A 12,566-nucleotide genomic window follows, 5' to 3' on the forward strand; every position below is an offset into this window, starting at 1 on the left:
TTGCTTATCTCAGTATCTGTGGTGACATCTTTAACAAAACTGATGAGTTAAGCACAACAGCTACTCTCCTACATGACAATAAAAGTATGATGTTCAGGATTGATGGCCTAAGAGTAGTAAATACTTTAAAGTGAAGACTTTTCTGCAAGACTCCATACCCAGTTGGATGCTGCATGCCCTGCTCCTGCTTAAAGGATGTGTTGCTTGACATATAAACTCCTTGCCACTGTACGTTGGACTAGACTGTAGCACCTGATTGTTGATAGACCGTTCAGCTTTACCCAGGACGTTGCCTCTCCAATTTGCCCAACGCAGTGAGGCCTGAGGTAGGCCTCCTTCCCAATTACACGACAGCATGGTGTATTCCAAACTCTTCACTGCAGTAGCGGAACAACTAGGTCCCCCTTCAGGCAACACTGAAAACATAAAACAGTTTTAGTTACTGAAAGTCACGGTGGGTGAAAGGACAAACAGAAAAGTAATTTTGAATGAATCTAAAATATCTTGTAAAACACAAGTCCAGTTTATTGTCATGTGTATCCCGAAAAAAAATTTCTCAAAGATCTAAATTGATGTGTATTTTAAGGCTTATTCCGCATTTCTAATGACAATCTTGTCTTGTCTCCTGTACCAGTGGCTGTACAACAAATTATACTTCAAAAGAAATTTTGTCCTGGACACATTGGAATTTTCTTATAAAATTGTGTAATAAAATATCAACAATCCTCAGAAAAGTGATATACAGTTGTTGTTTTTGTCTTTTATTCATTCTATTATTTGGTCAATTTTCCTGTGTGAATATCAGAGGGTTATTTGTGTGCTGCTTCCATAATAAGCTCAGGGTATTAAGAGATACATTATCGATTGAGAATCTCCAGATCTTGCTGATTGATTACATCATGTACCAGACTGAGAGGATCACATCCTATGTCTTCCTATTGTGAATAATCACTTGCTGGATTGTTAAGCAATTGCACATCCTGCAGGAAGTTCAGTCTCAGATTTAACAACTCTCTTAAAGTGACAATATAATGTCAAACTGAATCCCAGAAAGGGAACAACTTTATCTCAAGTCTCATGTATGCAATTGGTTAATTGCTGTCGGAAATGTGCAAAATCTTATACCTGTTTTCCCTCTCCCACAATCTTACTTTTTCTCTTTATTTTACTCTGATTTAACTCTGCTTCAGCTCCTGCTCTGTCATTCCCTTGTTTCTTGAGCAATGCTCACCAGGGGGAAAGGAGATGTAATGTTCGTCCCAGTTAACTCAAGCCCTAGAGCCCCACTCAACTCATTCTCAACTCACACCTCCAGTAAGCCATGCTGCAAAATAAATTGGAATTGAAATGTGCAAGGCACAGTTGAACCAATAGCCCTCAGAGCCAGATGCTCCCCATCCAGCAGGATTTCATCCATTGTTGCAAAAGTAATGCAGAAGAACAGTGTAAGCTATTCAGTTGATTTTTGGAAATCTGCAGTTGCTTTTGCGAGCTCATGATCATTTTCATAATACAGTACTAACCAGGAACATTTCTGAGAGTGAGCAATGGACTTGTTAAGGTACAGTATTATAGAATATCAGATAGGGGCTGCCAATCTTTATCAATAGTTGGTGGCTTTTACTTTTTGGCTTTATTCTTATAAGGAACGCAGGCATAACTGGCTATTTATTCCCATTCCCAATTGCGCTGGAGAATGTAATGGTGAGTCATAGAATCACACAGTACAAAAAAAGCCTTTAGGTCCATTGAGTCAGGACCACCTTCTTGAACCGATCCAATCCTTTGAGGGTGTCAATGTACCCACTTTGCCCCTAGGGAAGCAGTTCCAGGATTCTGACCCAGTGACAATGAAAGAACAGAGATATATTTCCAAGCCAGGATAGTAAGTGGCTTGGAGGGGACCTTGCAGTTGGTGGTATTTCTAGGTGTCTGCTGCCCCTGTCCTATTGAGTGTCAAAGGTCATGAGCTTGGAAGGTGCCGTCTAGGAACTCTGAGTGAAATGCTTTGACTGGGATCAGGATCAATCTCAACTGTGTGGATCCCACAGTCAGGGCATGGATAGCCAAGGTCCTTTCTCCAGGGTAGAGGAGTTCAAACCTAGAGGGCATAGGTTTAAGGTGAGAGGGAAAAGATTTAAAAGATACCTAAGGAGCAACTTTTTCAGGCAGAGGATGGTGGGTGTATGGAAAGAGTTTCCAGAGAAAGTGGTGGAAACAGGTACAATTACAATATTTATAAGGCATCTGGATGGATATATGAATACAGGCAAATGGGAATAGATTAATTTAGGATATCTGGTTGGCATGAATGAGTTGGACTGAAGGGTCTGTTTCCATGCTGTACATCTCTACAACTCTATGTGCAGGCTAGGTGGATTGGCCATGCTAAATTGCCCATAGGGTCCAGGGATGTGCAGGCTAGGTAGATTAGCTGTGGGGAAATGCAGGGTTACAGGGATAGGGTCGGGAGAAGGGTCTGGGTGGGACGTTCTTCAGAGGGTCAGTGTGGATTTGATGGGCCGCGTGGCCTGCTTCTACACTGTGGGGATTCTATGATTCTATTAACAGCGTTCTAGAGAGAGGGAAAGAACTGGAGATGGTGTAGGAGAGAAGAGCAATGAACATATTCTGCCCAGACCCTCATTTGTGAATGAATTATACTCACGTGCAGTGGTTCGGCAGGACCAGTCTGCTCTCAGGGCTGGGTGAGAGGCTCGGCAGGAGTACGTGCTGTTGTTGGAGGTCTCCCATCCCGCCTTTACTCTTGAAATACTGGATAGACCCTCGACATCAACGCCATCTCTTTGTGTGTCAACCCACTGCAGAGTTGCTGGAGGGTTCCCACCTTCCCATGAGCACCACAGAGCTATATCCTGATTATCATTAACAGATAGCACAGTGCAGATGGGCTTCCCGTCAGGTAGATCTGTACAAGGCAGGAAGGACTAAAGAGGTTAGTAACTGAGTACGTGAGGAAACCCGGTGAATAAAGCTGAACCTCGGATCCTACCTTCACTTTTTCAGCCGCCTCTTCCCATTTATAATTAGCCAGTGGACAACCTGTTTCCAATGGAGCCATGTACAAACAGATGAATCAGGAGCAGGAGTACGACATTAGACCCTTCAAGCCTTATTCGCCATTTGATGAGATTGATCTGATTAAACAATAATTTATCTATCTCTGCCCTGAAAGATACTCCACGATCCTGCCTCCTCTGATCTCTGGGGAAGACAATTCAGACTCATCACCCTTTTGGGGAAGAAAAAAAACTCCTCATCTCCATCTTCTAATTTTTAAATTGTCTTCCCTAATTCTCACTCCTCCTACATCCTTTCAGCGATCACCGTGTCAAGGCAGCTCAGGAGCTTTCACGTTTCAACAAAGTCACAACATCATTCTTTTGCATTTCAGTGGATATAGGCCCAGCCTACTCTATCCTTCCTCAGAAAACAAACCCCATTCACCCCAGCAATCTGTGAAGTGAACCTTCTCTGACCTGCTTCTTTTTGTTTTATTCACTGGTGGGATGTGAGTGTCGAATGCAATGATTGTCGGTGTTAGAAATGCAGCTTCCTTTAAGGGTCAGCCAGAGCAGATTCAGAGCTTATTTATTTTTATTTGCTCATGGGACATGGGAGTTGCTGTCTGGCCAGCATTTATTGCCCATTCTTAGCTATCCTTGAGAAAGTGCTGGTGAGCTGCTTTCTTGAACCGCTGCAGTCTGTTTGTTGTAGGTTGACCCACAACCCACAGAGGGAGTTCCAAGATTTTGACACTGAAGCAACCATGATACAATTGCTAGTCAGGAGGGTGAGTGGTTCAGAGGGGAACTTGCAGGTAATAGTATTCCCATGTATCTGCTACCTTTGACCTTCTAGATGAAGTGGGTTTGGAAGGTTCTATCTAAGGATCTTTGGTGAATTTCTGTAGTCCATCTTGTAGATAGAACACACTGCTGCTGCTGAGCGTTAGGGTGGACGGAGTGAATGCTTGCAGATGTGGTACCAATCAAGTGGGCTGTTGTGTCCGGAATGATGTCAAGCTTCTTAAGTATTGTTGGAATGAACATATCCAGGCATTTGGGGAGTACAAGTGCTGAGTAGATGGTGGACAGGCTTTGGGGAGTCAGGAGGTGAGTTATTGGCTGCAGGATTCCTAGCCTCTAACCTGCTCTTGTAGCTACTGTATTTATATGGCCATTCCAATTCAGTTTCTGGTCAATGGTATTCGCAGGGATGTTGAAGTAGAGCAAGTGATACTGGTTGGAATTTGGATCTAACAGCTGGCTTCTGTTGGTTGAAGACAATTTCACTCTCTTTATTGTTATTCACAAAATCTTTCATTGCGTTTTTGGTTGCATATCAACACCACGTTCCTGAACTTTGGAGTCCAATGTGGAGGGTACAGGAGAGTCACAGGACTTCCTTGTGGGTCTGCTCCTCGGCCTAACCAAGTTAGCTATTAACATGTCCAGAAGGCCGGCTTTGGAGGGGCTCATGGTTGCTGATACCTGCCCTCCCTTCCCTGATTACATTCATGCCCAGGTGGCCATGGAGAGGGAGAATGTGGTGTCCACCAATATTCTCGGTGCCTTTACAGCATGGAAACAGACCCTTCAGTCCAACCAGCTCATGACCATAATCCCAAAGTAAACCAGTCCCACTTACCTATGCTTGGCCTATATCCCTCTAAACATTTCCTATTCATGAATTTATTTAAATGTCTTTTAAATTTAACTGTACCCATATCCATCTCTTCCTCTGAAGGTCCATTCCATGCATGAACCACTGCATAAAAAAAGTTGCCCCTCATGTATTTTTAAAAATCTTTTCTTCTCACCTTAAAAATACCCCCCCCCTAGACTTGAAACCCCCCCACCCTAGGGAAAAGGCACCTGTCATTCAGCTATCTATACCCCTAATGATTTTATATAAAGGTCACCCTTCAACCTCCTATGCTCCAGTTAAAAAAAGTCCCAGCCTATCCAGCCTCTTGTTATAACTCAAACCTTGCATTCCCAGAAACATCCTTGGAAATCTTTTCTGAACCCTCTCCATCTTAATAACATTCTTCCTGTAGTAGGGCGACCAGAACTGCATACAGTATTCCAGAAGAGTCTTCAACAATGTCCTCTACAACCTCAACATGACATCCTAACTCCGATAATTGAAAATCTGAGCAATGAAGGCAAGTGTGCTAAATGCCTTCTTGACCATTCTATCTACATGTGACATAATTCTTTCACGTTTATGTACCTGAACCCCTAGGTCTCTCTCTTGTTCTACAACACTACCCAAGGCCCTACTTTTAATTGAATAAGTCTTGCCCTTGTTTGTTTTACCAAAATGGAATACTTCACACTTATCCAAATTAAACTCCATCTGGCACTCCTCAGCCCATTGACCCAATTGATCAAGAATCTCTTTGCAATCTTAGATAACCTTCTTCACTCTTTGACTTTTAAGGTGAATGTTGGTTTCAATATCAAGGAGTCGGTGAAATCGATTTTTCTACAGTGACAAAATGGGAAAGTAGGGAGAAACCACATCTTTAAGGAACCAAGAAAATCCATGGACATGATATCCCATTGAAATTCATCTTCATTATTCTCAGATAACGTCTAGACCCATTCCAAAGGACACAATATTTTTGTCTCGAATATTCCACCAGTTACTTATCCAAATCATTAATCATTCTTCACATATGGTCACTCTTCCCAGCATCCTCTTTATGTTCCAGGTTATGCAAAACCTGGAGTGACATGTCGCCTGGGACTTCTTGACCTCACTTGGACTGATTGCTCGGTCTGGCAGCATCTGAAGTGGAGGCAGTACTTGAGAAAAGAATTGCTCAATGATCCAATTGTCCAAACCATTTAGCGAGGGTAATAGTAGGACAACAGTGAATATGGAGCAGAATGAGGGAGGCACACTATCAAGTTATACAATTTTTATGTCACTGGCGACTAACTTTGGAAAGATTTTATTCGATTGAATGAACTCAGCCAGTCAAAGGTTTAGGGGGTCAGCCAAGAAAGTGGAGTTGAGACCACAATCAGATCTTAATGAACAGAGGAAAAGGCACAAGGGGCTGAATAGCCTACTCTTGCTCCTAAGTCCTCTATTCCTATGCTCTTCAAAGGCGTCAAACGATTGCCTGGGGTCAGATTAAGCTTGTTGGAGATATGGTATTAAAAGGAGTGACCAATTCATATACACTGTTCTAATGTTGACCATATCAGGAGGACATAGAGAGGAGAATATAACCCTCTTCTGTCCCTTTATATCAGGCAGCCTGGGTGACCATGTCCCATTGTGAGCTGCTGTTCCTGATCCTAGGTAGGGCAGAGGCAGAGGTGACAACATTTGCTACTACGCAATCCTCTGCATTCTGTTTTCTGTTATCAACTGTACGTTTTGAGCACTGCATCGTATGCTGGAGAAAGATGTTACAAAGAGTGTGGCTGATTGACAACTGTTTGAAATTAAATGAAAAAGACCACAAATTTTCAGTTAAAAAAGTGCAACATCAATAATTATAAATATGAACAAAATGTTTGATTGTGTTAGAAGACTGTCGAAATTGTGTAAACTGCTTCCATACTTTATCATAAATTAGTATAGGACATCACGACAATATACAGACAGCACCTTGCACTCAGATCTTTATTAATCTCACCTTATAGATTTAAAAATATCTTGTAGACAATCTACAATCTGAAAACCGATCAAGAAATATTGCAGTTTATGGCAAAATCAAAGAGAAACAGTTGAGGCTAAACGAAAGTTTCTTGAAGCCAAACAATTTGAGATTAAATTCTACTCACAGTAGACAGTGAGTATGATGGTAGTCTTCGTCCTGGCGTTGAGCACCGTGTTGTATGCGAGGCACATGTAGCTTCCTGTCTGACTCCGAGCAATTCTCTCAATGACAAACTGCTGTCCTGTGTAGATCTGTGAGTTATTATGGAACCAGATGTATTGGCTGGGTGGATTGGAAGATGCTGAGCAGGTCATGGAGACAGTGTCCTGTTCAATTGCTGCATAACCAACAGAGTTGAGAGCATAAGGAGTGATATTGATGGCTGGCTGATCAGGACCATCTAGAAAAGAAAAGGTATGAACTAACTTCACCATGTGTTGCTAAAGGTGACAACTGCACTTTTAGATTGAACTTCATTGACGAACACTACGTAATATTGACAACTGAACAAATATAATTGTGGTCAAAGGCTAATTATTCTCTTCCCACATTGCCAGTTGAACAGAGTTATGTTAGGACAATGCCAGAATTAGCCCAATAATGTTACAAACTGGCTGAATAGGTTGGGACTATTTTCCCTGGAGTGTCGGAGGCTGAGGGTGACCTTATAGAGATTTATAAAATCATGAGGGGCATGGATAGGGTGAATAGCCAGGGTCTTTTCCCCAGAGTGGCGGAGTACAAAACTAAAGTGAGTGGGAAAGATTTAAAAGTGACCTAAGGGCAACTTTTTTCATGCAGAGGGTGGTTCGTGTATGGAATGAGCAGCCAGAGTTGGTGGAGGATGGTACAATTACAATATTTAAAAGGCATCTGGATGGGTACAGAAATAGGTAGGGTTTAGAGGGATATGGGCCAAATGATGGCAAATGTGACTAGATTAATTTAGGATATCAGGTCAGCATGGACCAGTTGTACGGAAGGGTCTGTTTTGATTTTGTACATCTCTGTGATTCCATGCTAAACATGGCTTCTGGATATCCCAGTGCCCTTTTCAGGCAATGGGTTGATTGGTTGTAAAACCACTACAGTACTATAGGAAAAATATCAGTTCATTTTCTCACACCAGGATTCCACATACACCAGTAAAGTAATAAACAAATCATCTTTTCTTGGCTGTGATATGCAGATTCCCCAAGATGCTGTGGAGATTGCTTCCTCCTTATCTTCCTATAATACCATAGGATTGTGTGTATTCACATGACAGAGTTGAAGGGGCCTTGATTTGACATCTCATCCAAAAAACAGAAACTCCCACAGTGCAGCATGAGGGTTATAATGATTAATGGCTAGGTTGGTGTGAATAACACATTCCACAATGATGATATGAGAACTCACTTGACTAAGACTTGGACACACTAATGGAAAGCTGCAGGCAATTCCTTAATATAGGATAAACTAGTTATTGTGTGAACATACCAACAGCTGAGTAATCACTTCAAATCTAGACCAACCTATATATAACACGGAATTGCAACACACATTCTCAAATCAGGTTTCCCTTTTGAGTGGGAATTCAATCCATACACACATCAACATAGAGGTGATAGTGCTACCCAATCAACACCAATAGCAAGAGAAGCCAGCAGCAAACCAAAATGAACAGGAAATGACATCACCACATGAAATGACATCACCAATTCAAGGAAACTTAAACACATAAATAGAAAGTGGGCCATGCCACCAGTGCCTCATCCGGAAGCTCATTGATGATGTTCCCTGGTATGGTGATGAAACGTCTGAAAACATACCTTCCAGCTCATCGAGCAAACCTACACCTAGAACCTCAACCTGAGCTACAAATCTTTTCAAAGCGCGCTAATTGTAAACTTTGTCACTGTACTCCTGTACATCTGCATTTGAGTACATGTGACAGTAAAGGATATTCTATTCTATTAGTTAGAACCAATTACACTGTATGTCAGGGATAGAGGATTTCCCCTGGACCTGGGAGTTATTTCTGTTCCAGAGTTGAAAGAAACTGGTTGTGCAGAACCCAAAGTTCACTACAGTGTTTACAATAAAAACATCATCTCACAAGCTTCAGCCTGAGTGGTTAAAAGAACTTACAGATGACATCGAGCCAAACCCGGTCACTGGTCACTTCATTGACCTCGTTCTTGGCTGTGCAGGTATACCAGCCTGTGTGGTTCCTGTTTACTGAGGTCAGGTTCAGCAGACTATCTGTGGTCTCAGAGACATTGATGGGACCTGTGGACAAAGCTGCCTGCCTGTTCCAAATGTACTCCAGTGGTCTAGTTCCATTCTCCACAGAACACAGTAGTGAAATCGCAGACCCTTCAACCGGAGCAGAGACGCTCATCTGAATGGATGGCTTGGTAATCGGAACTATTAAAACAAAGGGAACATGGTCATTTCCACAGAGCAAGCTGACATCTTCCATTACTGCAAGTTCAAATCTAAAGCCTTCTCCAGCTCCTGACCATAAGTAAATTACTCCTCCTATAATGTTCAAATGATGGTCAATGTAAGCCCAAGTAACAGGAAACCTTTCCTATTCATATACCCATCCAGGTGCCTTTTAAATGTTGTCATTGTACCAGTCTCCATCACTTCCTGAGGCAGCTCATTCCATATACACACCCACCATCTGTCTGAAAATGTTGTCTGTCCGGTTCTTTTTAAATCTTTCCCCTCCCACCTTAAACCTGGGCCTCTAGTTTTGGATTCCCCTACCCTGGGGAAAAGTGTAGTGCTGGAAAAGCACAGCTGGTCAGGCAGCATCCGAGGAGCAGGAAAATTGATGTTTCGAGCATATGTTCCTGATCTTTGACTAGTTGTGCTTTTCCAGCACCACACTATCAACTCTGATCTCCAGCATCTGTAGTCCTGACTTTCTACCCTGGGTAAAATACTTTGGCTATTCACCCTATCCATGCTCCTCATGATTCTGTAAACCTCTTTAAGGTCACCCCTCAGCCTCTGACTCTTCAAGGAAAAACAGCCCCAGCTTATTCAGCCTCTCCCTATAACTCAAACCCATCAGTCCCGGCAATGTCCTTGTAAATCCTTTCTGTGCCCTCTCAAGTTTAACAACATCTTTCCTGTAGAAAGTATTCTAAACATTGTCTCACCAATGTCCTGTGCAGTCGCAACATGATGTCCCAACTCCTTCACTCTATGCACTGACCAGTAAAGGCAAGTGTGTCTAATGCCTTCTTCACCATCCTGTCTACCTGCGACTCCACTTTCAAGGAAGCATACACCTGCACTCCTAGGTCTTTATTCAGCAATTCTCCCCAGGGTCCTACCATTAACTCTGTAAATTCTACAGTTGTTTGTCTTATCAAATGCAACACCTCACATTTATCTAAATTAAACTCCATCTGCTACTTCTCGGCCCACTAGCCCATCTAGTCAAGGCCGTGTTGAACTCTGAGATAATATGCATCACTGTTCACTACACCACCTGTTTTGATGTCATCTGTAAACTTACTAACCATGCCTTCTATATATGCATCCAAATCATTTATATAATTGTTGAAAAGAAACGGTCCCAGCACTGCTCTTTGTGGCACACTGCTGGGCACTGTGTGAGCACAAATCTCTCACAATACTGAAATAAAGCTAGTTCCTCTTCCCATCCTCTAACAACTAAAACTTTAATCTGACGAAAACAAAATTCAGAGGAGAACAAAAGATCAATGATTTTGCAGTTATTACAGTGGGTGGCATGGTGGCTCAGTGGTTAGCACTGCTGCCTTACAGCACCAGGGTCCCAGGTTCGATTCCAGCCTCGGGCGACTGTCTATGTGGAGTTTGCACATTCTCCCCGTGTCTGTGTGGGTTTCCTCCGGGTGCTCCGGTTTCCTCCCACCATCTAAAGATGTGCAGGTCAGGTGAATTGGCCATGCTAAATTGCCCATAGTGTTAGGTGCATTAGTCTGGGTGGATTACTCTTCGGAGGGTTGGTGTGGATTTGTTGGGCCAAAGGGCCTGCTTCCACACTGTAGAGAATCTAATCATATCTACATTGCAAATTTATCTGTGCATTTCTACAGTGTATCACTCCAACAGCAATGCATCAAGTGGTAAATTAACTAACATGAGGGAGGAATCTGGATAGAAGTGATCACAACTTAGTTCCACCCTAATTATATTAAAGAACAAAAATAAAAGTAAGATTTGCATTACTAAAGCGTTTTTCACAACTTTGGGGTGTTCAAAAGCCAAATACATATTTCTGAAGTATGTCACTAAGACAATAGTGAGGCCTCAGTAATATCCCTGCTCCCTTTTAGATCTTAAGATATTCTGCCATCTCCAACAATCCTTATCAGATTGGGTGGATCTTCAGCATTAAACCTTTCAGAACCATTAGCCTATTTTTGATTTCCAGCATCTGCAGGAATTTGTTAAGTGTTTGAAGCTTAATCTTCTACTTAGTGCTCCATCAATCAGCAGTACAACATCAAACTCCCACAGAAAGGTTAAACAACTAAAGGAAAGTAGAAGCAAACAAGGTTCTTAGGAATTAGCACAGGATTAGAATATCCACATTCACCGAATAAGCTACTACATGGACTTTAGATCAGGGCGGTGCTGGAAAACCACAGCAGGTCAGGCAGCATCCGAGGTGCAGGAAAATTGACGTTTCGGGCAAAAGCCCTTCATCAGGAATAGAGGCAGGAAGCCTCCAGGGTGTAGAGATAAATGGTGGGGGGGCGGGCTGGGGAGAAGGTAGCAAAGAGTACCATAGGTGAATGGGGGTGGGGATGGAGGTGATAGGTCAGAGAGGAGGGTGGGGGAAGGTAGCAAAGAGTACAATAGGTGAATGGGGTGGGGATGAAGGTGATAGGTCAGAGAGGAGGGTGGAGCGGATAGGTGGGAAGGGAGATAGGCAGGTGGGACAGGTCATGGGGACGGTGCTGAGCTGGAAGATTGGAACTGGGGTGAGGTGGGGGGAGGGGAAATGACAAAACTGGTGAAGTCCACGTGATGTCCTGAGGTTGAAGTGTTCTGAGGCGGAAGATGAGGCGTTCTTCCTCCAGGCGTCTGGTGGTGAGGGAGCAGTGGTGGAGGAGGCCCAGGACCTGCATGTCCTCGGCAGAGTGGGAGGGGGAGTTGAAATGTTGGGCCACAGGGCAGTGTGGTTGATTAGTGCGGGTGTCCCGGAGATGTTCCCTAAAGTGCTCTGCTAGGAAGCGCCCAGTCTCCCCAATGTAGAGGAGACTGCATCGGGGGCAACGGATACAATAAATGACATTGGTGGATGTGCAGGTAAAACTTTGATGAATGTGGAAGGCTCCTTTGGGGCCTTGGGTGGAGGTGATGGAGGAGGTGTGGGCGCAGGTTTTGCAACTTCTGCGGTGGCAGGGGAGGGTGTCAGGACAGGAGAGTGGGTTGTTGGGGAGAACACTTCAACCCCAGGGCATCAATGTGGACTTCACCAGTTCCCTCATTTCCCCTCCCCCCACCTTACCCCAGTTCCAAACTTCCAGCTTAGCACTGTCCTCATGACCTGTCCTACCTGCCAATCTCCCTTCCCACCTATCCACTCCTCCCTCCTCTCTGACCTATCACCTCCATCCCTATCCCCATTCACCCATTGTACTCTTTGCTACCTTCTCCCCTGCCCCCCCCCCCCCCCCCCCCCCCCCCCCACCCCCACCCACCCCATTTATTTCTCCATCTTGGAGGATTCCTGCCTATTATTATTCCTAACAATAACAGTATTGTTATTGTTAATTCCAAACGGTTTTTCTTTCTAAAAAAACAGTCGACATTGGTGAGGCCACCTTTGGAATATTATGTTCAATCTGGTCTCCCTGGTATAGGA

At 43.5% G+C, this 12,566-nt stretch overlaps 1 protein-coding gene across 3 annotated transcripts in view; it reads right to left on the minus strand.

The window, feature by feature from the left end:
* The window catches only part of vsig10l2 (V-set and immunoglobulin domain containing 10 like 2), a 63,864-nt gene that overhangs the window by 39,195 nt on the left and 12,103 nt on the right, over positions 1–12,566 (minus strand). For all 3 annotated transcript variants that reach the window (XM_087976610.1, XM_087976612.1, XM_087976611.1), the window contains 4 exons: positions 8,837–9,115; positions 6,831–7,106; positions 2,669–2,929; positions 159–416 (listed from right to left, as the gene is read on the minus strand). In XM_087976610.1, the coding sequence (XP_087832736.1) occupies positions 159–416; positions 2,669–2,929; positions 6,831–7,106; positions 8,837–9,115 (1,074 nt within the window). The remainder of the gene's footprint in view (positions 1–158; positions 417–2,668; positions 2,930–6,830; positions 7,107–8,836; positions 9,116–12,566) is intronic.

Source organism: Chiloscyllium plagiosum, unplaced genomic scaffold (assembly GCF_037043375.1).
Source record: "Chiloscyllium plagiosum isolate Xiang-an unplaced genomic scaffold, Cpla_swu_hap1 HiC_scaffold_29, whole genome shotgun sequence".
NCBI classification, from domain to species: Eukaryota; Metazoa; Chordata; class Chondrichthyes; order Orectolobiformes; family Hemiscylliidae; genus Chiloscyllium; species Chiloscyllium plagiosum.